The 26,626-nt window shown below is 37.9% G+C and overlaps 2 protein-coding genes across 5 annotated transcripts in view; both read right to left on the bottom strand.

The window, feature by feature from the left end:
- LOC142062529 (radial spoke head 10 homolog B2-like) overlaps positions 1-13,319 on the bottom strand; it is a 23,915-nt gene extending 10,596 nt beyond the window's left edge. For 2 of the 3 annotated variants that reach the window (XM_075105029.1, XM_075105028.1), the window contains exons 1-16: positions 12,243-13,319; positions 11,443-11,518; positions 11,112-11,180; positions 10,741-10,914; positions 9,087-9,172; positions 8,349-8,469; positions 7,314-7,490; positions 6,489-6,630; positions 5,871-5,995; positions 5,216-5,405; positions 4,369-4,480; positions 4,205-4,284; positions 3,964-4,112; positions 3,241-3,348; positions 1,976-2,152; positions 1,046-1,177 (exon numbers count right to left, since the gene is read on the bottom strand). In XM_075105029.1, the coding sequence (XP_074961130.1) occupies positions 1,046-1,177; positions 1,976-2,152; positions 3,241-3,348; positions 3,964-4,112; positions 4,205-4,284; positions 4,369-4,480; positions 5,216-5,405; positions 5,871-5,995; positions 6,489-6,630; positions 7,314-7,490; positions 8,349-8,469; positions 9,087-9,172; positions 10,741-10,914; positions 11,112-11,180; positions 11,443-11,518; positions 12,243-12,493 (2,169 nt within the window). In that variant the 5' untranslated portion in view covers positions 12,494-13,319. The remainder of the gene's footprint in view (positions 1-1,045; positions 1,178-1,975; positions 2,153-3,240; positions 3,349-3,963; positions 4,113-4,204; positions 4,285-4,368; positions 4,481-5,215; positions 5,406-5,870; positions 5,996-6,488; positions 6,631-7,313; positions 7,491-8,348; positions 8,470-9,086; positions 9,173-10,740; positions 10,915-11,111; positions 11,181-11,442; positions 11,519-12,242) is intronic. The other variant, XM_075105031.1, reaches the window with a different exon arrangement.
- A 1,021-nt stretch (positions 13,320-14,340) lies between these two features.
- On the bottom strand, positions 14,341-26,476 carry PMS2 (PMS1 homolog 2, mismatch repair system component). 2 transcript variants are annotated; one of them, XM_075105037.1, is made up of 15 exons: positions 26,370-26,476; positions 25,873-26,012; positions 25,205-25,291; positions 23,999-24,101; positions 23,077-23,260; positions 22,395-22,562; positions 20,980-21,077; positions 20,773-20,872; positions 20,423-20,507; positions 19,781-19,933; positions 17,820-18,732; positions 16,803-16,970; positions 16,214-16,314; positions 15,118-15,287; positions 14,341-14,733 (listed from the first exon to the last, which is right to left on the bottom strand). In XM_075105037.1, the coding sequence occupies exons 1-15, from the start codon at positions 26,387-26,389 to the stop codon at positions 14,590-14,592; spliced, it is 2,634 nt and encodes an 877-aa protein (XP_074961138.1). In that variant the 5' UTR covers positions 26,390-26,476; the 3' UTR covers positions 14,341-14,589. The 2 variants fall into 2 exon arrangements, with proteins under 2 accessions (XP_074961138.1, XP_074961139.1); XM_075105038.1 differs by lacking the exon at positions 23,999-24,101 and having other exon boundaries at positions 26,370-26,444.
- Positions 26,477-26,626: the final 150 nt, after the last annotated feature.

Below are 26,626 nucleotides of genomic sequence, written 5' to 3' on the forward strand. Positions count from 1 at the left end.
TATGCCCGTTTCAAAACACTGAAATTGCAATAGTGCTTCACACTCTCAAGTGTTAGCAAATTGGTCATAACCCTTTTCCTTTGACACCAGCTAGGGAAATAGGATTATCCTATTTCAGAGCTAGGGAAAGACAGAAGCATGGAGAATGAAAACTCCTGTTCTTAGACATGTCCCTTTGTTCTTACATGTTGCTCTACGTAGCATTAGTCATCTGTTCCTGAAGGAACAATAATGAATGGCTATTCCTGACTATAGGAATATACTCCAGGAATTACATTGAGTAAAAAGGAGAGAACAACATCCAAGAATATATCTGAGAAGGCAACTTTGAAGTCTTTCCAACTGTCATCCCAAGCATCTTCTGCAGCCCGATGATACCACTCTTTTCAGACGAGTGACAGTCAAAGTTTCACAAAAACTCAGGTCAAACACAATTCTGTGTTCTAAGTGTTGGTATATGTTCTGAAAGTCAAGAATTTTCCAAATTCTCTGTCTGATTTCCAGAATTCCAGTATAAAACAGCAATCCTTACTATCTTACCCTGAAATCACAGGGGTAAAACAATCCATTTTTGTTCTCGGAATATCAAGAATCTCATTATAGTCATACACTGGGTACAAAATTGTAAAGGTAGTGAAGGTGAAAAGTTTGCTGGAAGAATTCTGAAACATATTTTAGGAATTATATTACAGTTACCTTCCCCAGTGCTTCTAAACCTCTCTGCCCACTTCTCAGCCTCTCACTCCCCACCTTGCGAATAAAGATAAAGCTGTAGCTTTATTCACCACTGTTTTAGTTCATGTAGAAGATACCACCTAGTATTCTAAATAACAATAGCTGAGGGTATGTGTGGGAGCAAACATTTTGTTAGCAATGGAAATGCACCACTTCTAGGCTCATTAATGGATCCAGGCATGGGAATACATTGTATTTAGTGTCAGATTAAATTCTAGTCCCTTTCAAAACTTAAAACTATCTTGGCTACTCTGTCACCCATGAATTGCAAACCTTCTGCTCCATCTTTCAATGTGAGCTTTTTACATACCTTGTGTTTCTTTATTTTGTCTTGTGATATGACATCTTCGCTTGAAGACAACCATGAACAACTGTAAAGCTCAGCTGCCTCAGAAATGTCATCATTTATGTGTGTACCAATTATACTTCTGCTGTAAGTGCACTGATAAAAAGTACATACAAGAAGAATTTTACATTCAATACATTTAAAATTAAGATTTTCTTTTAGTCTTGGAAAATCTGACTATTTTAACTGGACCATTTCACTGTGCAACTGCATTAATGCTTGCAGTGATGCAAGAGAATGGGTTCCGTAGGATGGGAACAATTGGCCAGAAAACGGGAACCGGTGGTGTACAGTGACACTACTGGCTTACAGAGACTGTGCAATTAGGTGTTTGTGAATGCTCTTTGAATTAATAAAAATACTTTCATCTTGTGCATATTTCCAAATGATAACAATTCTAAGCCATGCCTTCAACCACCCTATGCATCTAAATTGCACCAGTGTCACAGGCAGCATCTTACAACCTACAAAGTCCTTATTCAAAAGTTCAGCAGAAACAGAGCATAGCTTAACTGCTGGGAAACAGCAAGTCTTGCTGCACACAACTACTGCACTGCCATCATTACAGGGCAATTTTAGACATTCAGCTTCAAGCAGGAGAGGCGTATCTTCCACCAGTCAATTAACCTGTCAATTCCCCTTCAAACACTGGAAGACTTGCAAGTACTTTATATGTAGTTATCTAGGAAAATGTGCAAGTGTGTTAAAACTGCCTACACTGATGTTACAACCTAAGGTAGCACGAACATAAAAAGCAGGACCCAGTCAAATGACTGTTTATGCAAAAAGAGGAAACTGGTTTCTATGTTCAGGAAACATGGAACATTTGCAGGGCCTGACTTCACCCTCTAAGTGAATATATAATAATATTTAACAGGTCTGCATCTACTTTACCTGGGACAGAGAATATTCTGGGTACAGAGACACATCTGTGGTTCCCTCCGAGAGGCCCTCGATTCTAAAGCCACTTCTTGCCTGACAATCATGATCTACTTGCTCCTTAATTATATCACTGGTAACATACAGCAATGCACAATCCAGAAGAGCTTCAACAAATTCAAGAAAAACCAACTAGAGTAAAACAAACACAGTGATTAATTTATTCATTTTTGCAAAATCCCTTCATTAACGGGCATATGAACTTGAGCAAGCAAAGAACTCAAAAGTGATTGCTTGCGAAGCCTCACTGGCCTCATTTATCTACTCCAACATCCCTTCTTCTGAAGAAAAATTTGAAACAGCCAAAGCTCAAAAAATTCACAAGTGAAAAAATTCACTGTATTACACCTTATACAAGTCATACTGAAATAAAATAGTGCATAGATTTTTGCTGTAGCTGGAGTTACGGGAAATATCTCGTAACAAATAACACACAATTATTGCTATTACCGAAAACATTTAATTGAGTGTGATGCTTCCAGACTCCCCAAGAATAGCTGTATAATGAATCCTTTAGTAAGACTTACATTTATACAGTTTATCAGATAACGTTTAAAACAATAAATTCAATTATGTCATTTACAATAGACTGTTGCTGAGTAAGAGCTAATTCTTTAAGAGTGAAGGCCCTCTGTAGCAGGCTAGCTGTCAGGTAGTACAAGCAGCTTCTCCAGTCACTACTTGACCTCACTGAGGTAGCAGCACTTCACACATCACTAATCAGGTTTCCTGGATCCCCAGATTTTCAGGATCAGTGGGTTCACATCTTAATTGACCCATCTTAACATTTCCAGTGCATACCTCGGCAGCTGGAAGTGCTGAGATTCATCCCTGCATATCTCTGTACACACATACTGTCATGTCAGGCAACTGCCCCACAGACAGAACTCTTCATAGCAGCAGTCTCCTAGAAATGGTATTCCACCCTCTGGGTTATAGCACTCTTTAGGAGTTATCTGTATGGTAAGGTATGCTGAGACTGTACTAAGAGGGATAAGATAATACACAAAACATAAAAGTACCTGAGCTAAACTGGAAAATATAGGCAGAATGAAGGAAGACAAAAACAGAGGCTCAAGCTTATACTCTTTATTTTTTGGAATAAATTAATTAATTTTCCTCCTGTTCTAGAAGATTGAGCAGTATTTGCAGTATTTTTTAAAAGTAATTTTAATTGTTCCTGTATCAATGAACTATGATATATTTTCTTCCATACACACCTCCTGCTCCAGGTTGGTACTACTACTGTCATGTGGAGAGGGGCCATCTTTGACAAGTATTTCCACAAGTCTTGAAGCAGTTAATTGTTTGCTGAGAAGTTTAAAATCCTGGGTAACAGTAAATACTAGATGTTAATAGCACTTAAGGCATTCCCACACACACCTAACCTAACTCCCTTTAAAGCCTGTGTCAAAATTTCTAGTGATTTCAAATGATACTTCCACACATGTAATTAACAACAGAGTGAAATTCTGGCCCTACTGAAGTCAATGGGAATTTTTCCTAGACCACAAAAACAGCATTAAGAAAGAACTTGTGAGAGCTCATAAATAAAAATAGTTTTGCCATCTAATATTTTTATTCTTTTTTTTTTTTTAATTAAAAAAAGGCTTGGATTTAAACAGTGACAGTGACCCAAAACCCAGGCCTATCAACAGGAATTGTTCCCTAGCTTCAGTGTAATCTTCATCTTTCCCTGAATTACTGAATTTTAGTTAAGAATCTCATGTTCACCTTGCAGTATATTAAATTAATACATTATTAAAATGGTTTACTGTGTTATTTCAAAAGCCACCAGTCTTTGAGTTCCACCAGTAAGACAAGACTCAAAGGCTCTGTGCAGAAGCCACAGGAAGTATTTTTAAACGCTCATATAAACTGAACAAATAAAGCACATCTAATCACACAAAATACAAAGAAAAAAAAACAAATCAGATTATTACATTCAACATCCAAAGGAAGTGCCTCATTTTCATTGTGGGTTCAAATGGAGGTCTGGTGCTCGGTCTACAAAAAGCTCTGTATATTTCCCAGCATTTGTCAATGTAGCTCATGGCAAAAACCGTACATTGTTCTTCAGAAAATAAGATACCTTTAAGAATTAATTGGGAAAAAATAACAGTTACAATAAAATTGTGATGAACGCAGTACTAACTGATGAACAGAAGAAATGTCATTACTTACCTTGGACACGACAGGCAGCAGGAATAACATTCCTGGACATCATTTCTGAGAAACACTTATGCAGATAAGGACCTTTCTCTCTACAGTTGAAACAAAAATACTCTTGTTTGGGAAGACTCAAACTGATTACACTGAAATAGATTTCACTAAAAGATGAAACTTACTTGTGGTCTTCATGATAGATATGAAATGCTAGACGAATAAGGTAAGATAAAAATGTTCTGAACAGTAAAGTCTCATGTGGACAATGTATTTCCGCAAGTGGTGTTTTATCACCTAAAAAAATTGAGAAAATAAATCTCTCTTGCTACCATGTACATTAAAATGCTTATAGGCATATTGACTTATCAGCTTTTCTTATCCTCTCCATCTCTACCTATCACAGTGTAAAAACACTCCTGGAAGAATCAGACCAGACACAGCATCACTTCCAAACAAGCAGGTTCTCAAGAACTGTCCACCTACAGGTGAATCTTACCAAATTCCCTGTTTCTAGAAATGCATCCACTCAACATATAGGGGCTGAAGTTGGAGTTAAACCCTTCACGTACTACAGACACTGCAGGGCATCCCACTGCAGGTCTAAATGGAACTGATTGATTAACTGGCTCTGTGGAAGATTTAAAAAAAAATCCAAAACATACCACATGCAAACCAAAGTTAAGAGCACTGGGGAAAAAAAAAAAAGAAAAATATTTATTTCTTCTACTTTGCCTTCTCAGACCTCTTAAAACTACATGTACTAGTAATGGCAAGACCAGGGGCAAATACAATTTACCAGTTTAGAACAACTTTTTAAGTGGTATTTTAATTTTGCATTTTCCCACCTAAGCACGTGAAGCATCTGGAGAAACGTTAATGCATCCACTGAGAACTCACAGGCACAGAGGTACTAGCTCAGGCCCACTTAACTACCAGAGTTGAGCTATCGGCAGAACTTGCCACTCCAACTCTCCACAGCTTACTATCAAAATTCCTAGATTCTAGGCCCCAGACAACAGAAATACAAACCACTCAATATCCGATCCATTTCGGCAAGAGTTATGTTGGAGTGATGAAACTGGCAGTCCTTCAGAAATCTCCAAAATTGGAGCTTAGTCATGAGGAAGGTGTTGTCAAGAGAATGATCACAGCCTAAGCCACTGTAGAAGGTATAAACTCTTCTCAGTTCTGTAATATGCCTCAACACAGCAAATTCTACCTAAATAAAGCAGGATATGTTTTCAGCATCATCTCACAGCAAGTAGGGATCAGCTTGTATTGGTCCTGCAACCGGTCATATAATTATTTTGATCTTGTAACTCTGAAGAGCGTATCCCTGGTTAAGCGTGTATGAGAGCATTACTCAAATGTAGTTATAATACATATTTTTTGGTGACTGATAAAAATAAACTAGTGTCTGTCAGCAGGCAAACCTCACACTAGATAAATGTAGTTGCTGAATGCCCTTCCAGATATGTTAATGTATTTTTAGTTGTCTTCTAGTGGAAGCTCAGGAAGAGGCAATACCATCTAATCATTCTTTTTCCTTTTGTTTTCATGGCCTTCAGATTTTTGAATAGTTCTCTAATGAAAAGAGTTACTTTAATACAAATAAACCAGAAATAAAACAATATGAAACACACTGTGGGGGGAAAACTGAAAATATCAAACAGTAGACTCTTACTTGTTTCACTTCTTCATGTCTCTTTTCCCCTGGCAACACGTCAAGCAGTGAAGATATATCCAACTCAATATCTGATCCCAGAATAGAAGTCTTTCCTGAGCCATTAATGGTTGTGATGTTTTCTACTATGCCAACAAAATAAATTAGAACAAATTAAAATGAAGGTAAATATATATATACACACACACACACGGGCAAAATAAAACATATTATTCCTTCGTATCTCGCTGACTTCAAACTGAGAATAACAGACTTCTTAATAGTGAGAAGTAGAGATTTCATAATCAACAGCATAACATCCGAAGAGCAATTTTGTCAAATCCAAACCCTAGCCAAAAGGAAATGCAAATACTACACAAGCTATGAAACTTTCAGACAACGCTGTTCCAAAAGCATTACAAGACATAGTGTAGATGTGCACCCAACTCAAAGTGTCATGCACAGGAAACAAGAAGCATGGGAGCAAAAGTCATTAATTATTAAGATAACTCCCATCTTTATCAAAATTATTTGAAGAAATATGTCTGGCTCTTCAGTAAGTACAAACAGCTTCACATTATAGTAAAAAGGAATGACAAAATGTGAACTGAGTGGAATTTGTTTGCTTAAGCTGCTTACCAGTGTCAAAAGGACTTCCTGTGCAAGTGGCATTCAGCTCTTTTGCATTCATTGCATGTACATGAGAAGCAGGATATTCTACTATATGATCGTCTGTGAACTCTCCTTCATAAACATGACCATTCTTGAAGACAAACTTCCCCTACAGACAGAATAGCTTGATTAATTTCAATATAAATATAAATCAAAGATCAGAAAAATAACACTAATGCTCTCAAATTTCCTTTTAAGAATCTTGCCTAAAATGCAATATATGAGATAAAATAAAGCAAAATAATTTTTCCTACTCTCTTGTATGAAGTATTTTTTAATCTGTTAATTAAAGTACACTGCTGGGATGAAGAATTGCCTATATATATGTTTGATTTTGAGAAGTATTTTGAGGATAAAGAATTTCCCCCCATGTAGAAAGACTTGTTTGCAATCCTCCATTTGCATATGTGGCACTCTGCTCACAGGCTTTTAAAAACGGTCTGATAATGTGAGAACATCTCTGTGCAAGGATAGCTCAGAATCCGTTAGCCCATAGTAAAAGAGCAGAAGTACTGATCAACCACTGCAAAAATCAAGATGCACCTATTGCACTGAAAATATCCACAGTAAAACATGTTTCTTTATATACACAACACATGTCTAACCACAGAGTTAAATCTGTGGCCCTTTCAGGTCCTTGGAAGGGACTCCTACTGCTTTCAGTGGACTCTACGTTGGGATTCCATCCACAATGCAAATTAAATATAGTTTTCCCGTACAGAAATCTAGAGATCCACTACACAGGGCAGAATAGTCTCCTCTGGTGGTGTCTGTAGTTTTGTCAATGCTCACCTTGCCATGCTTCTTATTACAAACCCATTCACCATCGTACACTGCTCCACTGGCATATATGAACTTCCCATGTCCGTGTCGTTCCCCATTTACAAAATCACCTATGTATTCATTCCTTAACGGATACTGAGACGCAGGCGTTCTCTTCAAAAACCATGTGTGGGTGCCGTATCCATGCTGAAAAAACATTGTGTGCTTAAAAAAAAAGTCTCCAGAAGAGCTACAATTGCTATAGGTCCAGACTTTTAAAAAGGAGAACCACCTAGGCATCTGTAAGAGTCACTGTTGGCAAATCTCTCAAATAAAAGCACCCAGCTGACAGCTGCAGTACTTCAAACCATCTGTAGAACTATATTCTACAAAGGTACACAGGAGAAGCACTCAGAGGATACCCCGAATCAACACATTCTTGAGCAAGCTCTACCAACAGGACTCCTAAAGACATCCTGCCTGCCTGACTCCTTTTGACTGCAATGCTGAACAGCCAGGTGAGGAACACCATGCCAGCCACGATATTCCAGAAGCTGGACTCCTTGACAGTTTTATGCAGAGTGAAAAGACAGAGGAAGTAGATCATATTCTTCTTCCAATAGAATAATAAAGGGAAGGAACAGAAAATGCCAGAAATCTACTTCTTCCATCACAAAACTTTTCTAAGGAACAGTGTTGTCTAATATTTTACAGGTGACACAGAAGCAAATTGCCACATATACTCACTGCTGAAGTAATATCTCAAGCTAAGTATAGCCACAAACATGTAATTTTTAAAACTTTTTTTAATTAAAAAGGTCTATATTTTCCATTAGAGAATTCAATTATCACTTTGTAAGACTAAGTCAAAAGCCTTTTAAAAATTTGAATATTGCTTACATGAGAACCAACCTAAACACATAGGGTTAAACAGCACATATCTGTTATTTCACTGGCAAAAATCATACAAAGCTCCTTTGATACTGCACAAAACTCCCCATCTAGTTTTACTAGACTAATGGACAGATGCTGAACTAAAGAGGTTTCTGGGGAAGAAATTATTACCTGTAGGCCATACACCCAGTGTCCCATATACTCTTGATTAGCTGTCAACCATCTCATTCTTCCTTTTCCATGACGTACATTTTTCTCCCACTGACCTTCATAGATATTTCCAGACTTATAGCTGCAAGAAAACAATAAAAGTTAATGACTCATTCATAGCAAATTCGGAGTGGAACTTATGAAAGCAAGGGTTATGCAAAACTTCATTGCTAATAAATTTAGCATATATTAATGCTAAATATAATAATTAATTTGAAAGTTGGCTCACTGTGACATGGATACAGAGGTTTGACTGTACCCACTGTTCACCTCCTATTTTTGACTTACAAATCACTCTAAAAGTATTAACCAGTACTTCTAAGAAGTCTTCGCCATAGCTAATCAAAATATTCTTTTATATATAATTCCACAGGTAATTAATCTATTTATGAAAGGAGCTCCATCTGTTCAAATGAACTGAGTTTATTTGTTTTTAAATGTTGATCTGTGGTTTGCCAAAGCTGATTTTGCATTTAGTCTTTAGACTTTTTTTTGTGGGAATGATCAGCATAAATATACTAACTTAAAAATGTAAGCTATAGAGAAGGTCTATTTTATTACTATTATTTATTCCACTGCAGAAAGTACACACTGCGATGAAATGGTAGCATTTGTATCCATTTTAAACAAAAGAGAAACTGTACAATAATATATGTAAAATTTAAAAATATGAAGATAAGAACATGTTATCACATTTACCATCTCATTCCCCATCCTTCTTTGACGTTATTTACCCAGTTGCCTGAATACCAAGAGGTATGTTCCCGATCATAATAAATTGTACCCTGAAACAAAAAGTATAGTCAATTTAAATACTGAAATATTCATCTGCATTAATAAAACACTGCATACCAATTACATAAGACATGTAATCACGCTCTTATAGTCACTTTAGGACACTGTACTGAAAGCAACTGAAGTAATAAATAAAAAAGCAACCTCTTTTGATGAATAATAGTTAAGACCTTAAAAAAGACCAAGTGTTTAAAAAAAAGCATATTACATTACGTCAAAGTCAACCATGCTTTTCCAACCACTTAGAAATACTTGCAGAGAGTTAACTTTGGCAACTTAATCACAGTAGTCACTCTGAGGTAGATCTGTTTTCAGGCTCGTTCAGAATTCAACTTCCAACAGTAGGTTTACAGTGTTAATTGTTCTGTCTTTATCTGATAGCTTCCTCTCAGAACAAACTGGACAGATCATTGCACTGGGGACCATCCACAGCAGCCTGTGCGATTTTAGTGTCTCATTAGTGACAAAAAACAAAAAACCATGTGATTAGAATGGCGTTTCCTCACATGCTGAGCATCAGTCTTCAAAACATCAGGCCCAGAAGAGTGTCTCAGTCTGGATGCACAAACCAGAGACAGACAAACACACTACTTGACTTTTAAAAGTTGGAACTAGATGTTACTTACACTAGATAAGGAAGTCTTAACTGTAATTATCATACTTGGTCTGCTTAACATGTTTGAGAGGCAGGATCACTGTGTCATTATTGGGAAGTTAATTGTTCTGTCATTGCTATGTGGCTACTGACACATTCATCGTTTTTGACTTTGTCACCCTTATGACATTATGTCATCGAAATGACATTTGTAATTTGTGTTCAGTTTTGGGCCCCTCAGGACAAGAAGGTGCTAGAGCATGTCTAGAGAAGGGCAATGAAGCTGGTGAAGGGTCTGGAGAACAAGTCTCATGGGGAGTGGCTGAGGGAGCTGGGGGTGTTTAGCCCAAAGAGGATGCTGAGGGGAGACCTTATCACTCTCTATAACTACCTGAAAGGAGGTTGTAGTGAGGTGAGGGTTGGTCTCTTCTCCCAAGTTACTAGTAATAGGGTGAGAGGAAGTGGCCTCAAGCTGCATCAGGGGAGGTTTAGATTGGATATTAGGAAAAATGTCTTCACTGCAAGAGTGATCAGGCATTGGAAGAGGCTGCCCAGAGAGGTGGGGGAGTCACCATCCCTGGAGGTGTTCAAAAACCATGTAGATGTGGCACTTCAGGGCATGGTTTAGGAGGCCTGGTGGTGCTGGGTTGATGGTTAGACTTGATGATCTTAGAGGTCTTTTCCAACCTTAATGATTCTATGATCCTCTACTTGGAGCTCCATAAAGGACAAACACATAACAGGCCAATTACTCTTATACCATTCTTCTCTTCCACTACAAACAAGGTCCCATCCCAAATGTTTTAATTAGCATTCATGACTTCAGAGAAGATCCTTAGGAAAAAGTAATCTCTACATAGTGTAAGACCATGCAACAGCACAAAACACAAAACCTTTCCACAAGAGTGCTTGCTGTTCCAGAAGGCAGTCACCCAAGACCATGCCCTCATTTGGTGTTCTTACCTTTCCATGTCTTTTGCCTTTACACCAATAGCCAATGTAAGAAACAGGATGAGTACCACTCCTGAAAAATCCAAATCCATGCCTAACTCCATTCTTGATTGACCCTTCATAAATGCTGCCATCATTCCATGTGTAACGGCCATTAAACATCTGCACGTTCTTGACAAATGTTCCCTAAAAGATTAAATTACAACATTTAAAAAACTAAGACTGGCTGTTCCCCAGCTACCTGGGAGAAGTCAAGCTTGCAGTTGAAATCATTGACGTACTTCTGCAGTTGGCACCCATACTGTACCAATTACTGCAACTTATCTACATTCCTTGAATTTGCACAACTAATTGTAGTTGTGTTATATTAAATTGCGCTTTACCTCATACTTCACTCCATCAGCCCACGTGTAAGTCCCTTGTCCATGCATAAGCCCTTCAGAAAACATGCCCTTCAGAATGAAGAGAACAGCATCATTTGCAAATTTGCTCTTACCACAACGATAGCCTACAGTGACTGTAAGATTTCAAAATGACATATTAATTCACCTCCAACCACTAGCTTCAAATGAAGTTTTAATGCCAAAAACCAACTGAGCTTTCAACGCTTACAAATTCCAAGCGCTCAACCTTCACCTATATTAAAAGAAATAGCCTGCCTGTTCTAAAGAAAAAACTTGATCCACTAATTTTTTTTTAAGTTTATACACTCACCTTATATGTATTTCCCCCCTCAAAATATGCAAATCCTTCACCCTCATACAATCCATGGACTTTTTCACCTTCATAGCTACAAGGAAAAGAAAACAAACTAAAGATGAAGATTTCAAGTCACTGCCAGTAGACTTGAATCACAACAGACATATAAAAAATGACCTTTGATTTACCATGGCCTACACACAGGCCAGTTGTTGCATCTTGCGCAGGCAACAAAATTTCCCATTTTCTGCACTTTCCTCCTCGTAATTTTTCAGATAAATTGCTGTGTTGCCTCAGCCTCATATTTCTTTCAATTAAGAAAACAAAGCATATTGGTAGCATTTACTAGCTTAGAACCAGGCCACCTGGTCAGTATGTGAAACATTACATATAATCCCCTTGAACTACTAAAGGATTTGGTTAACACTGCCATTCACCTGCTTCCTCAGTTTAGGATATTTTTAAGAGATATGAGCAGCCCTAAACATCACAAGGCAGCAAGAACTGAACAGTAGATGACAGAGCTACATTTTCTTCACCAACTGTCTGTACACTTAGACAAAACTTCACTGTAGGTGAACAAGCTAGAAGCGAGTGTTTTGGCAAGCAGAGAGTGCCAGCAACACTCTAGGATGCAAGAAGGCAGTGGAATTCCATGTATATCAGTCTCATAAGGTGTCACGGCTACCAGGTCTGAATAACTCAATTCACTGCCCCCAATCAAGAGTCAAATTCATGTTTGTGTAATGCTGGGTACACCAGAAATACTTAAGTAAGAATTCTTGACTTCACTGATGGATTTCTAACAAGCATACCTTTTTACAATAACCTGAGTAAGAACAGGCTCCTCGTAGTATTGAGGAACATTTTGGACTGGAGGTTCCTCCACTTCCTCTGGTTCTTTATCAGATATCACTGGATTTGGCTGTGTTTCTTCCACTCCATTCACTAAGGTCTGCAGATCTGTCAGCTTTGTTGAACTACTCTCAGCTGTAGTATCTTGTGGAGGAATAGGATGTACAGATTTTTCTGCTTTCTTGCAATCTTTCTTCTTATCCTTTGCCATAACTACTGAATTTCCTCAGTGGGTGTTTTCCTTCTGAACATTTACTGTCATATGTAACATTTTTTTCTCCTATAATCTGATATATAAAAAAACCCCCAAACAGCTAACTACATGGAGAAATGTCAAACCTTTTTGTAATTATTATATATGTTTTCAGTTATTTCTGTAAAAACAGTTCCTCAAGACAGTGGTTTCAGTTTCTGGCAGGCAGACCACAGCGCTAACAGAAAGCAATGCCTGGAATTACCTCTAAGAAGTCCATCAAAACCACTAAAACAGAAGTGTTGTCAATAGACTTATTTCTGCTACATGGAGATCGCCCTCTTTACTAGGAGATTTTTAGGTCGCTAGATTTAATCATGTGGAAAAGTTGAAAACCATTTCTCAAAGATGAGACTTGGATGAGTTTCTTGAAAGTTACAGCTGCACAGGTATTGATTTCACTTGCTTTCAAAGTTATGAGTTACAGATTGAACCACAACACAAGAATAACCACTATAGTCACTTTGCCAGTTAAGAGTTACTTGGAGGTTACAGGACTGCTTGAACAGTTCCCACTCGTTTCACAGACTGATGATCACTGCTTTGAAATACAACAAGAATCACATCCGCGTGCCGCAGTGGCGAGGGCTGACACGAACAGCCTCAAGCAACCGCCATGTTCTCACCACCGCTCGCCTCCAGCCAGCGTCTCGTTCCACTCGGCCAATTACAGTACCAGACCAACTCCGCCAGGGGCCCGAGGGGGGCAAGCGGGGGCCGCCCGTTGTCGAAAGCCTTCCCCGCCCGCCAGACCCGCCGCCGACCCCGGCCGCCGGCCACCGCCCCTCGCCTCACGATCGCCGCCGCGCCTCCCGCGCCGCGCAGCCGCAGTGCGGCGGTGGCGGCCGTAACCACAGCAACCACGGAGGGCAGGGCGGCGGGCGGCGGGCCAGCACGGCGCTGAGAGGAGCCCGTCCGTATGCTTGCTGTAGGGCGGGCGGTTGGCTCCGCGCTGCAAGGGGACACAGGAAAAGCGCCTCGTCTGGGTGTGTTTTAATACAAAGACATCGTGGATGGAAATTACACGTTAGCAGATGTTGCACACGTCCCACACAGAAAACAGACAATTTATTCATGGTAGTTGGCCCATTCGCGGGAGTGCTACAATGTGTATCGCGCTTCTGCCTCCGCCCAGCGCAGCGGCAGGTGCTGCTTTGTGCACCAGAACAGCGGCGGCAGCACCGCTCCCTCAGCAGTAAATTGAGGTGGTAAGGAAAGGCATCAATAAAAACAAATACCTCTTAAGTCAAATCTTGGTCTTCCAGAAAGGGAAGAGCTTAGCTGTTTGCTTTAATGGATTTGTAATTCAAAAAGATAGTTTTCTAACTATGTTGATTCTACTGAGAGAATTTGGACTGACCTGATCAGCAGTGGCTGGTGAGACAGCTTTTTCTCATAGAATCCCAGTTCTTGAAAAAAAAAAAAAAAAGTTTGGAACATGGATGGGAACGATGTAATTAAAAGTAAGTATACAAGATGAATTATTCTATTCAAGCATTAAACATGGATGCCGGCAAGTTAGCGATTAAATGCAATATTAATGCTTGAAGTAATTATCTAATGAAAGACAGCTTTAGCGTAAGTAAAAAAAAAAAAACTATTTCACTTGTATATCATTTACATGTTCTTTAAAATTATTGTATACCAGATCTATAAACGTAGAAAGTTAATGTTTGTTTTATGGCATTACTAGAGACTTGAAGTCACATTCCACTTAATTTTAAGAATCAGTGTATTTGCTATAAATGAGGTTCACCTACTCTTGATCTTTATAAACATTTATATTTATTTTTTAAAAGTCTTGATTGCAAAAATAAGTAATACACACAGTAAATCACAATGAAAGGAATATTATTTACACATGAATTCCAGTATGTCGATACTGCTGTCCTGATAGGAATAGCGATGAAAGCCGCCTGAATGTCCTTAAGTGGTTTTGTTTTCAAATTTGAAGGCTGGCTAAAATTTCTTTACTCAAAAACAAGATAGTCATGATAAAAGCTGAAAATATCACCAAGAATTAAAGTCAGAAGAGTTAATAAACAGAAACTGACTTATTCGAGTGAAATCAAGTCTAAACTGACTATGTGTCTCATAGTAGGCCTTCCATGGGGGCAGTTCCAGGGATGCTCGATCTCACCCATATGGGTGATCAGTTTTCTCATTTCCTGCACATTCAGTGCAGTTCCAATCATCACCTGCAAGTAAAGACAAATAACCCAATTATTATTTTCTTTCTCCATATTGACAACTGACACAGGTAAGAGCAGTTACTTGGGCTGCTAGAACAAATAGATACTGTGCAAGGTATTAAAAGCAGAAAGACCTACAAGATGAAGAGAAGACGACAAAATACAACTAAGTATGTACATACATGCACTAGTTTGAAACAACATAAAAAGCTACCAGAATTTTTTCCCAAGTTACACTAGACAAAAACAGAAGGAACGAAATTAAGGATATTAGCTCTTGACACTCAATAGTAAATAAACTTCTCCTGCAATATATATAGATACAGCCACCTATAATGAAATGGAAAATATGGTGTTTGCTTGAAAAGAAGTGTCAAGTGCAGTACTTACTGACTTTCTACAAGCTCGAGAAGCAAACATCTGTCTGACCCTGGAAGGCCTACACATGACTCCAGGGCAGTCACTTAACATGAAGATCAGCTCATCTATGTCTTGTGGACCAAAAGTCCAATTTTTGCTTGTTGGCAATGATATCAGTTTAACTCTTTGAGTTACAGGAGCTGAAAGATTTGCAGTAATTAATAAAGGAACAGAGCACTACAGGAAATTAATTTTTGTTGAGAGAAAAACAGAAACTACTTTGATACATTAATATGATGTGATCTACATATATGCTAAGGTTTAAATTTAGTCTTTTGATGGATGTTATTAACTAACCAAAGAGGTAACTATGGCATATACCCTTTTAACATTAACAGAAAAATTGCTTGCAAACTTGAAAGCAGATATATCTAACTTCTGATAAACCCTTCAATTTCAAAAAACAACCTCAAAATAGCTTCATAAACCATTTATGTGACTACAAAATAATTAAGGATTTTTGCTGGTAAGAGACTGATAATTAATAGTATTTTAGGCAAATTGGAGATTCTGGAATGAAGAGTACGGGGAAAAAAAATCTGTAGTGACTTCCCAAATACCAAAGCAGTAGCACTTTCATTATTCTTGATGTATAAGGGAAATAAGGAGCTTGCAGGTACAGTTTGCTCAAAAGTACATAGCAAGTCAATGCTAAACCCATAAGGAAAACCAAAGAACATTATTTACCAATGGTATCTATGAATTTAAAATTCCTAAATTTACCATTTGCCTGCTTCTAACGCTGCTGGGAACAGCAAGTGTACTAATAAAACAAAAGGATTTTAATATAACACACAGAGAAAATACACATCCAGCTGTATAATCAAACAGCGACTCCAAAGAGCCTTCAGAAACTTCCATAAAATGCTGGTGAGATAAATACTCTACAATGTTCTGTTAAACAGTGCAAAGGGACCACTGAATCTTAACTCTTAAAAAAACAAACCACATATTATAATGCATATTATTTCAAAGTTTCTGGTAACTACCAAAAAGGATTTTTACATAGTAACTGAGATGAAACTCTTGATCTTTTTTACTTCCAGCAATTCTGGCCCAAACTCACCATTTTCATTTATGACAAAATCAAACCCATTTTTTCTGAATATTTCCAGGTTTTCAATCAATACAGTTTCATTTACAGCTGTTAAATTCAGAGTTTGAGGCCTGAAAGAAAGATAAAAATATGTTATTGCATAGGTACATAGCGCAGACCACTTAAGATAGGCTTCAGAAGCAATCTAGAGGTACTAATGCAGAGCTCTCTATTAAAACATTTCACCTCACTTTGTTTAAAAAAAAAGAGATTCTCACTCGTGAAACAGATCACTTCCAAGTGTTACTCAGCAGAGTTAAGTCAAGTGGACAGCACTCCCTGTTGCAACAGCAGTCTCCAATATCCTCATGCTTACCAAACTGTGGGTTGCTGTGTAAGCCCACTCTGAAATCTGTCTGACCACTGACTCGCAGCATAGCTATGAGTGTATCTGTGGAATTTATTTTTCATGTGAAGCCTGACTCTTTGAAACATAGAATATAAAAACATCTTCTGTTGTGATTCAAATGTGTGAAATGCTACATACATATAATGATATCCTCTTGAGCATTGAATTAAACTTAAAAATTATTATTGTTAAAACGCTGAAAATACTTACACTATCAGCTTCTGACCTTGAAGAACAGTGTGTTGTTGTAACATCTCAAAGTTGTATTTCTCATCAGTAGCATGCTGGTCAATTATGAAGAGATCAGAATTCAACTTTGTTATTATAAACCCTAAATTGAACTGGCCAATGATTTCCATTTTTGCAAACATTTCTTTACTGTATATAGAAAAAAATATACAGATTATAAGTTACACCTCATCAGTTACCATGTTAGACTGTAAAACTTAAAAACATCTTCTCCCCTGCAGAACACACTTTATATTAAAAAAAAATTAAAAATCTAATATAAGCAGAATGTGAATGTGAAAAAGTAGTTATCTGGAATCTGCCACTGACTGATGAGGTCATTTCTAGCAGAACACAATCCATCATTAACACAGGACTTGTTTGGGATTCTCTCATTTTAAACACAGCCACTGGCGATAATAAAATTAGAAATGGGTAGTATGGTGATGGTTCAAGTGAATAACACTGAAGGCAGCATCATGGTTTTGAAGTAAGGTGGCTGCATATCTGCCATCCTTGCACAATTAGAAAGCTTTCCTAACACTTTTTTAATCCAAAACTAACAAATCATACACTTTTACTGCCAAGTGACCACCTGAACTTGCTTTCACAGCCATGTCTCACCAAATTTCAAATTCACATGAGGAAGGAATATGAGTTACGGAGTCTTTTCACAGCATTCTTCTCTATCAGGAAATTCAGTGATTCTCGGACTACACTGCAAATTACAAGTCTGAACTAAGCCAAATCCATGGTGTTTGTGGCTGCCTTTTTAGTGTCTTTTTTTCCACATTCCATTTGCACTTAGTTCAAACAGCTGCTCTGTCAGGTAAAATAATTTGTCAAATGGACATTTTAATGGCCTAAGTTAAATAAAAGATATATCCAAAACTAACAGGTAGATATATGCCTCCTACCCACCCCCAAAACAGGTATTATATTTTTCCTTAACTGTTTTTATTAACCAATGAATACAACATGTTAAGAAGGTGAAAATACCTGATCTCTTTTCTTAATTCATCTTCTGCTACTTTGTTTTCTCCAGGGCTAATTTTTGCTTTAAATCTTCTGTAGTGTTGTGTTTCTGTATTTTTCTGTTGTTGCTGTATTACCTTTTTTACCTTTTCTGCTAAAACCTTCATAGAAAACTCAAGTGGCACAGTTTTCTTTTTAACCTCCACCAGTACATCAACACTTGGCATACAGTTCCTGGTATTCCTCACTTCAAGACATTCACCTGTCTTGAAGTCATTTGTTTCACTTTTAAAGCGTCTGCTTTTAAAACATTTGACTCTTGAGGAAGAACTATTGGCTTCTTGAGATAACTTATTCTGACTGGTCCAGTCATTCACTTGATTTAACTTCTGTTCAGTGCCCAAGACCTGAACATCACATTCCAATGATTTCTCACTACATCCAACAGTTTTAAGACATTCATTCTGAAGTTGTTCTTCTGAGCTACAGAATTCTTCTTCAGGAGGATTAATTACACTCTCACTATTGATGCAGCTCCCAGCTTCTGGTGTACTACATCCAGCATCTGACTCAGAAGTGCTACAGAATCCAGAATCTGCATTATCTTCTAATTTTCTCAAATATCTGCTTGGAATTGACGTCTTTGAGTCCATCTTATGACAACTCTCAGAGTCCTTACTCAAGATGGCCTTACGAGTCTTTATAGTACTCAAAGTGGTATCAAGTGACATTTGTCTAGGGGAGCTGTGCTGCTGTTTTACCTTTTTAGAGCTTTGAAAATTACTCTCTGTCGTTTTATGGAGAGAGAATGACTCCCTTAATCTGGCAAGAGTCATTATTCTTTTTCCTTCACCACTTGGACTTTCAGTCTCAGAGTCAGGCACCTTTTCTACCCGAGGCTTTTCTGTCTCTTCAGGAAGCGTCGTCTTCAAGTTGCCTAATAAAATCAGAACAAAGACTATTTCAAGATTCTAAGTTAGCTGGAAACATGAATTAAACGACATGCTTTAGTAAAGGGAATGAAAAGAGAGGTAGAAAAATAGCAAACTCATCAAAAGAGCCCTTAAGCTTCAGACAGTGACTGAGTATGGGGGGCTGAAATGCTAATATCCGACAGACAAGCAGTTACATCTTTAAGAAACTTAATGGTACTTTTATGAATGAATTTGTAATCTCTTTTTAAACTGGAACAGCAATCAGTCCAATCAGCACATTTATTTATATTGTCAAAAGAGTTTAATGACTGAGTGACAATGAAAAGTTAATTGTTCTTACACTTTAACGGTCACTATAAAAGTCCACTGGCATTGGTATTAAGGAGCTGGCACAATAGATGCTTGTAGTATATGTGATTTGTAGATAATTAGGACTTCAGCCTCGCAGATTGTCAGTCCAACATGTATTTTACTGTTATTTAAATTACGTTTTAGTACATATCAGTCTACAACTGATTCCATATATCAGTAAAAAAGGAAATTATAGGGGGTTTTGTTGAAAGAAATAAGGAGAATGAGGTGGTGTTAAGACAGAAAAGCAATTTTGAAATATTATACAGTCATAAGAGAATCAACAATTTCTGTAGTTGTCATAAAAAGAAATTCAAAATCCAATAAGCTTGTACTCAAATTTCAGATTTTATTTATGAGACCTTAACCATTCTTTCTCAAGGACATTTAAATAAAGGAAACACAGATCTCTTCCAATATCTTGGGAGAAATCTTTTTCAAGCATTATCAATTAATTTTGTATTAATTTCTTCCCCATAAAGTTGACTGTAGATCACTTAACTTAGGGTCCTCCTTTATTATTTGATGTTGATAACAATCTTTCAATGTAAGCAATACATGAAAAATCTGCCCTGAGAGGTAGCATATCAATTAACAGCCACTTTTTTAATTTCTTCTTTGGGTTTGTAGAAACACATTATTCCATTTTCAATTCTCTACTATATATCATACGTAAAACGTTCACAGTCTGTGTCCTACCTGCATTGTCCAGAAGTTTCTGATTGACACTCAGTTTGTTAACATCACTACCAAACATCTCTGTCAGAGAAGTTTTTAAAGTTGCTAACAAAAGCTTTTCCTCCTGAAGTAAAATTTGCCTTTTGTCTGGAGTTACGTTGATGTCAACACACTCTAAAGAAAAAAGAAAAGCAACCTCATTATAAATGAAAAATTTTTTTTTAATTCCCACCCTTGGATCAAAGTTTTCTGCACTTTCACCATTTTTATTTCACAGGACTAAAGCCAGAGCCACCATTAACATTCACAGTATGCCTACAAATCAAACTTGTAACTTTCTCAACATTCCAGCAAACAAAACAGAAGCTAATTCTGTGCAATAACATGATACAAGTTTTCTTGTATTTAAGCTAACCACAAGACTGCCTTTTTCTCATTACTTTTAAGTACTTTTAAGTATAGTAAAAGTAGAGGGAGAAAAAAAAGTGGAACTACTGCTAGAACCCATCTTTCCTTCAACTATAGAACAAAAATTCACCACAGTGCAGGAAGCCACACAGATAAAAGTTCTCTATGTTCTCAATATTCTCTAAATAAATACAATTTATTCTTTGATGAAGTTATAGCCTTTATAGAAGTTACTGAAAATTATTCATAACTTACCAGAATCTACACAAATGTTAAGGACAACAAATGGGTACTGGTGTTTATTGTACAAGTGATAAACTTCATTCACAAGCTTGACAACCTGCAGAGAAGGTGAAAAAACAAGAAATCTTTTATTTCCCACCAGTATGCGTGATTTAATTCCCTTCAAAACAATTAATGTACTAAATCGTATCTTGTTTGATTGAACTTTTGTTCACACAAGACGACGCAATGAAGACAGAAACTTGAGACACAGGAACTTGCAGCATCAAGCCACAAATATAGGTATCAGCTACTAATCCAGTGGTTTTCAGAGAATATCAAACAAGTTAGTGCTGGTGATGTTAGAAAAATGAAAACCTCACCTTTGCTGGATCACATGGACGTTGGTTGATAAAGAAAAACTGTCTGTCTGTTGTACTCCTTCCAACACCATGATCACAACGAGAAATGAAGCCTGTAATACTGTTTAAAAATAATATCATAACATTAAAGTAAAATGAGGAGCAAAGCAAAAGCAATTTTTCTGACTCTGAGCCACTCGCAACAGTGGTTTGTACTTTGCTAACTACCTGTAAAGATTTTGTGGCATCTCAGTAGCATTGAGTCCATATTCTTCACAAACAGCTTCATTAGGAGGCAGCTGAACAAAAGGCATGAGAGTCTGCAACTGAAAAGAAAAAATAAAAGGAATGAAACATTAAACATGTACAGATTTTTTCCTTCTGTTCTGTTATTACTGATTAGCCTTAAAATCTATTTGATAAAACAGTTGTTTTTCTTTCAAGTTGCCCGACCAAGTCAAATACTTAAAAGACCCAAACCTACTAGACGACAGTAGCACTGCTTACTGAGAAACAGAAACAATGTCTTAATGAATGACTACTCTCATCCTCTGACACCACTACTTTTGCCTTAGTTATTTCACAGACCCTTATTTTAAATGTACATAGACAGGACAACAAAACGATTGACACAATTTGGACTCTCCAGCTACGTACATATGACATAATCAAGTTTTATGCAAAAACAAAAGGCAAAGGGAATAACAGAAGTTTCTTTGGAAAGAACAACAAAACTAGTAGAAAAGATATGTTATTTGAATCCCAGACTGCCTAAGTACAGATACGTTTACCAGAAACATTTTCCCAGTCATACCACTATTAGTTTTCTGTCATTAGAGCATCTTCTGCTGCTTTTACATTTAAGTATTTGATATTATAAAAGCAGGCTATAATATAAACATTGTATTCAGATAACACTAAATTTTCAGCTATGCTTGTTGCTATGCGGCAAGACAAAGTTAAATCTTTCGTCTAGTCTTTCAGCCACAGAATGAGCAGGCTTTGGAATCTCTACATGGGCATTGTGAAGGGTGGAGGTGCTTACCAACAACCAGCAGCTATCAACCGCTCAATATTCCTGATGGTTGTAATATACAGCTGTAGGAAGGATGTTTTTATGGTTTTTTTAAATCTTTGCTTTCTTCTAGAGGATAATAATTATTTTTATGGCTATTATTTAGAAAGCCCACACCTCTCTCTGCCTGACTGCAATCCCATTTAAAGGTTAACCAGAACACTAATGAAACTTAGTTTCATAGGAAGAGGTTACAAAAGCCACAAACGCCTCATTTTTCTGTTCCACAATTAAGACTTTCCTATCACACCATTTTTGGGATTTTCAAATTGCTTGTTCTTGTGACAGACAGATCTCGGTGCCTGTACTGTTTTCCAAAAGCACAGATCTTCAGCCGGCACAAGAGCTCACAAACTGGCTTCATAGAGATATTAAGCAGTAACCCTATCTCCTAATCATTTTTCTCCCACCAAAACACCTCTAAGCAGATTTAGAAACTTCAAGGGAATATGTGGAGGCTGCACTGTTTCTCCTTTTACAACCTGCAGGGTGTGCTAGAAGTCAAGTTATTAGACATTACAAATCTATGTAGCTGTATTATCTCTCTCTTCAATAATAAAAGTAATACCTGTTTTTGCCCAAATACTGCTCCGATGTTTTCCTTTAAACTAGGACTCCCAGTAGTGGATACCACAGAACTTCTTTTCCCTTGGCCAACTTGATTAGTGCAATTAATCCGCACTCCTTTTGAAACAATACAGTATGCCTGCAATACCTGGACCATTTTTGCATATTCCTATTACAGAAAAAAACAAGCTCACGTTTGTATGAAATGTCTGTTTTTAAAACAAAAATGTATAAACAAAACATTAAATATTTGCAGGTAATACAAAAAGGGGGGAGGTAGGTTTAATATTTTTAAATCTTTACAAACTAAATTAAAAATAATGTAAAAAAATATATATTATATATAATATCTACAATGTCCTTAAAAAGAAACAGCATGCTTACAAGATTGATATTTAATCATCATACAGCAGTCCCTGATCTTAAAATACACAAAAGTCATCATGATATTGATTCTTTTCAAAAATCTGAAAGCTTGAGAAGGTACCTTTAAAACCAGCCACTGCGAAATAGAAGAGGAAAGCACACAGGAAGGCTGTTTTCTTATTTCATGAAGATATAAGACAGGCATAAAATAGTCTGACACAATCAATGTATTCTACAGAGGACTGAATACCCTTCAGCAGTGAATAAATTCTGGGGTATGACACTCCTTTGAATTAATAATTGCAGATCTAACCTACCTTTTTAATGTTTCTTTGAAATTCCTTATGCCGCACTGGCAAAGTATAAAATAACTGCTGTATGTTGACAGTCATTCCTTGTTGTCGTGGAAAAGGAGTTTTCTGAGTAATTTTACCCTTGTGATCAAATACCAAACGAGTTCCAACCTTTGCAGACTTATGACAGGTAAAGATGGTAACATCGCTAATGGAAGGAAGGAGGCAACAGAATTACTCACTGACCACTGTATCTTCTTATGCATTCCTCACAACCTAATCAGGCACAGAAACTATATCAATACTAGTCATTTAATTGAAACTAACTCTTCACCACAAACAACTAAAAACATACCTGAAGAGTAGTGTAACATTTTCCTAGCTACAACGCAAACATTTTTATTTGTATCCCTTTCATTCTTCTCCTATAAAATGCAATATTAAAGTCTGGTTTTGTTGGAGTCTACATTCCTCATACTAATATATAACGGCAGAATATTCCTGATGCACAGAACTGCATACAACAGGTTTGCTATTTCAAATGTATAGTTTGTCTGGGAGGAGTTTAAATACAGTTTTAATGAGCCTAGGAAGCACAGCAATTAGATGTTACAGTGCTTTATATCAGAGGGTCAAAGACTTATGCAAGTACACAGTTCTGTCATGCAAAGATTTGCATACTTAAGTAACACTAAATTTTGCACATGAAAGGACTAATCAGGTGCTTAGAATCATAGATTAATTTGAGATGCTTAGAATCATGGAACAATTTTGGTTGGAAAGGACTTGAGTTGTCATGCAACCTACAGCTCAAAATTGACCTAACATCAAGGAACTGGAACCTTCCAAAGCCTCATTTTATCCATAATGGTAAACTGAAAAGTTGGCTTCAATAATTTTTGTGTATATAGTAACTTTCTACTAATAAGAAGTTTAATATTAATACCTTAATGCACACAGTGAACTCAGAGCTTCACCTCGAAACCCAAATGTTTCAACATGTATTAGATCAGAAAAATCTTGTATCTTTGATGTATAATGTTTCAGAGCTGGGAAAAGAGATTTCAAATATATATTTCACTTCAAAGTGACACTGGTCTGTGCAAGTAGATCTTGCATGAATATCAAGAAGGAAAAAACTCTCTGTATTATTCATTGTATTTTACGTAATTATTAGAGAAAAAAAAATTAAATACTTAATGTTTCCTTTCCCCTCTTCCTAAAAGCAAGATCTCTTTAAAATCCTCAGATACATGTTATTGCATACTTACACCCAAAATACATACACATCATTGGTATATGCCTTACAAGATGCCTTGGAGCAGAACACAGTACCTGCCGTCTGATACTGAGGTACCTGTCACAGATTTTGCCCTGCAGGAAAACAACTGCAGAGCTGTGCCATGCATGGTATATAGAGGACAGGAATAAGCCTAGTGCACAGCGACCCATAGCTGAGGACTCAGCCTACACCATCAGTGCAGCACTAGTCACCAAGTAACAAACTGAGTTGGTAGCAGTACCCCTGAACTTTCACAGTCCTGGAACAGTAGGAGAAAGAGCTTCTGGTGTACCACACATACCGTCAACACACAAAATTACTAAGTAATAACTTATGGTGAGAGAGATCCCTATGAAAAAAGAAATGCACGTTTCTGTTGCAACAGCTAGCTCCATTTATCATATAGTACTGTTTCTGCTCCCATTTGGTGCAATTTAAAACTAACAAATGGAAAAGTTCAGTCAGGCACACAACATCAGTTCACTTTCAGCAAATATTCAAGTTTATAATTCACCTCTCAAAAGCAGTCACTTTCACCAAGCTCTACTCCTTCAACGTCATGACTCAACGAATGAATCTAAATGAACATTTATAGGACTGTCTTCTATAATTACTTCTATTCTTTGCACCACTTAGTTAAGCAATCAAATCAGAGACTACTACTGAGCTACATAAACTATAACTGCAGTAGCACCACAGAAGTCCAGCCTAGTTTTGCCCAAGTCTTGCAGGTCATGCATGCATTAAGTAAAAGCTGAGTATCAGTTAAAAATTATCGAACTTAGGAAATTTGTTTAAAAAAGTAGCTTTCTCACTGAAAATATGCTTTCAAAATGTCCAAATATGAATTATGAAAAAAGTTCAACTTACTCAAGCCTTCAAAGTTTTCCTCTTCCACTCCACCTCCATTATCTGAAACCTCTATCAGTTCTGCTCCATAATCTTTAAGTTTTATTTCTACAAAATTGAGTAACAAAAGTATTTTAATTCTATATGTTCATACACGGTATTCAGTATTAATTTTGTACTTTAAGTAACTTTACCTGGTAACAATTTTTCATGCCAAGTTTGAACAACAAAGAAATCTCCATAGCTGTTAGAAGTCAGGGCAACCTAATGCAAACCAGCCTGTACTTGCAGATAGTTCAGCTTCATTGCACTTCTGCCTGAACAGAAGTTCTCCCAGTTATAACAGTTGTCATCCTGGCAGCTCTGGAAACCATGACCCTGCCTTAACCAACTGCTAGCTCGAGGTCACCAGCTAGCAGAGCCTGTCACCACCATACAGGCCATATATCTTATTTAGCGATAAAAAGGGCTACAAATAAAAGAGAAGAGACAAAACTACATGCTTTTAAGAGCCCAGTTGGAGCCTGGGAATCAAAATGCTCTATTTATCTGAGGTGTAAAATCACTACAAACATGCTTGGACCAAATAGGAAGTATCTGCACAGGTTTGTTAGCAGGCACTCTGTTGTCAGGAAGAAGTACTTTAGAAGACTATGAAATTTTATAAAATTACGATGAAAAAATGTTACCAATGTTGGTAGCTCCAGCATCCAGGCTGTTTTCCACCAACTCTTTCACGGCAGTGCCAAGATTCAGCACAACCTGTCCTGAACAGATCCGATGAACGGACTGACGGTCGATGGGCTTGATGGCTTTGGCGGGCTGCGGGCTTGAAAGAGAGGAAGGACAGGAAAAAAGACGGTCGTTTAAAGCAGGCGTATGCGAGGGCCACTGGTGCCCAAGTGAGAGACGGGGGGTAAAAGACCGATACGCCGGGTTGCCGCGTCCCAGCGCGGGGCGCCCGAGGAGCCCCACAGCCCTCCCCGAGGGAAGCGGGAACCGAGAAACCAGCGGCGGCCAAGGAGGCCGCGGCCGCGCCTGCGGCCTGGGCACGGCCCACTGCCTCACTACCGTGAGGAGAGGCGGCCGTGGCAGGGGAGTGGGTGCGAGGGTCGGCCCCCGCCACCGATGGGGCCGGTCCGGTCCGGCCGGTCCAGCCCCGCCCCGCTCCACGGCAACCGCTCACCAGGGCGAGGCCGCCTCCATCAGGAGCCCACAGCGACGCGCCGATCCTCTTCAGGACCCACTTCCCACAAACCCCACCTCCGCTCAGTCATTGGCCGCTGGAGAAAAGAGCCCGCCAGTCCTAAACAAATTTTCTCTCCCCCCTCTTGGCACCCATTGGTCAATCAGGACTGTCAGCTGCGCCTATGCCCTACGGAGACTCGCTTAACGACTCGGTGGCTCACACTGGTCAATAGAAAGAAGGCAAGGAGACAGTGT

Source organism: Phalacrocorax aristotelis, chromosome 10, assembly GCF_949628215.1.
Source record: "Phalacrocorax aristotelis chromosome 10, bGulAri2.1, whole genome shotgun sequence".
NCBI classification, from domain to species: domain Eukaryota; kingdom Metazoa; phylum Chordata; class Aves; order Suliformes; family Phalacrocoracidae; genus Phalacrocorax; species Phalacrocorax aristotelis.

Bases quoted from the DNA above. Each gene is read 5' to 3' on its own strand.
- PMS2 (XM_075105037.1), bottom strand. From the start codon at position 26,389: ATGGAGGCGGCCTCGCCCTG. The intron at 25,292-25,872 runs GTAACATTTTTT...TCAATTTTGTAG, and splicing joins TGCTGGAGCTACCAACATTG to AAATAAAACTTAAAGATTAT. The intron at 20,873-20,979 runs GTAGTTAGCAAA...ATTTTTAAACAG, and splicing joins ATGCCACAAAATCTTTACAG to TATTACAGGCTTCATTTCTC.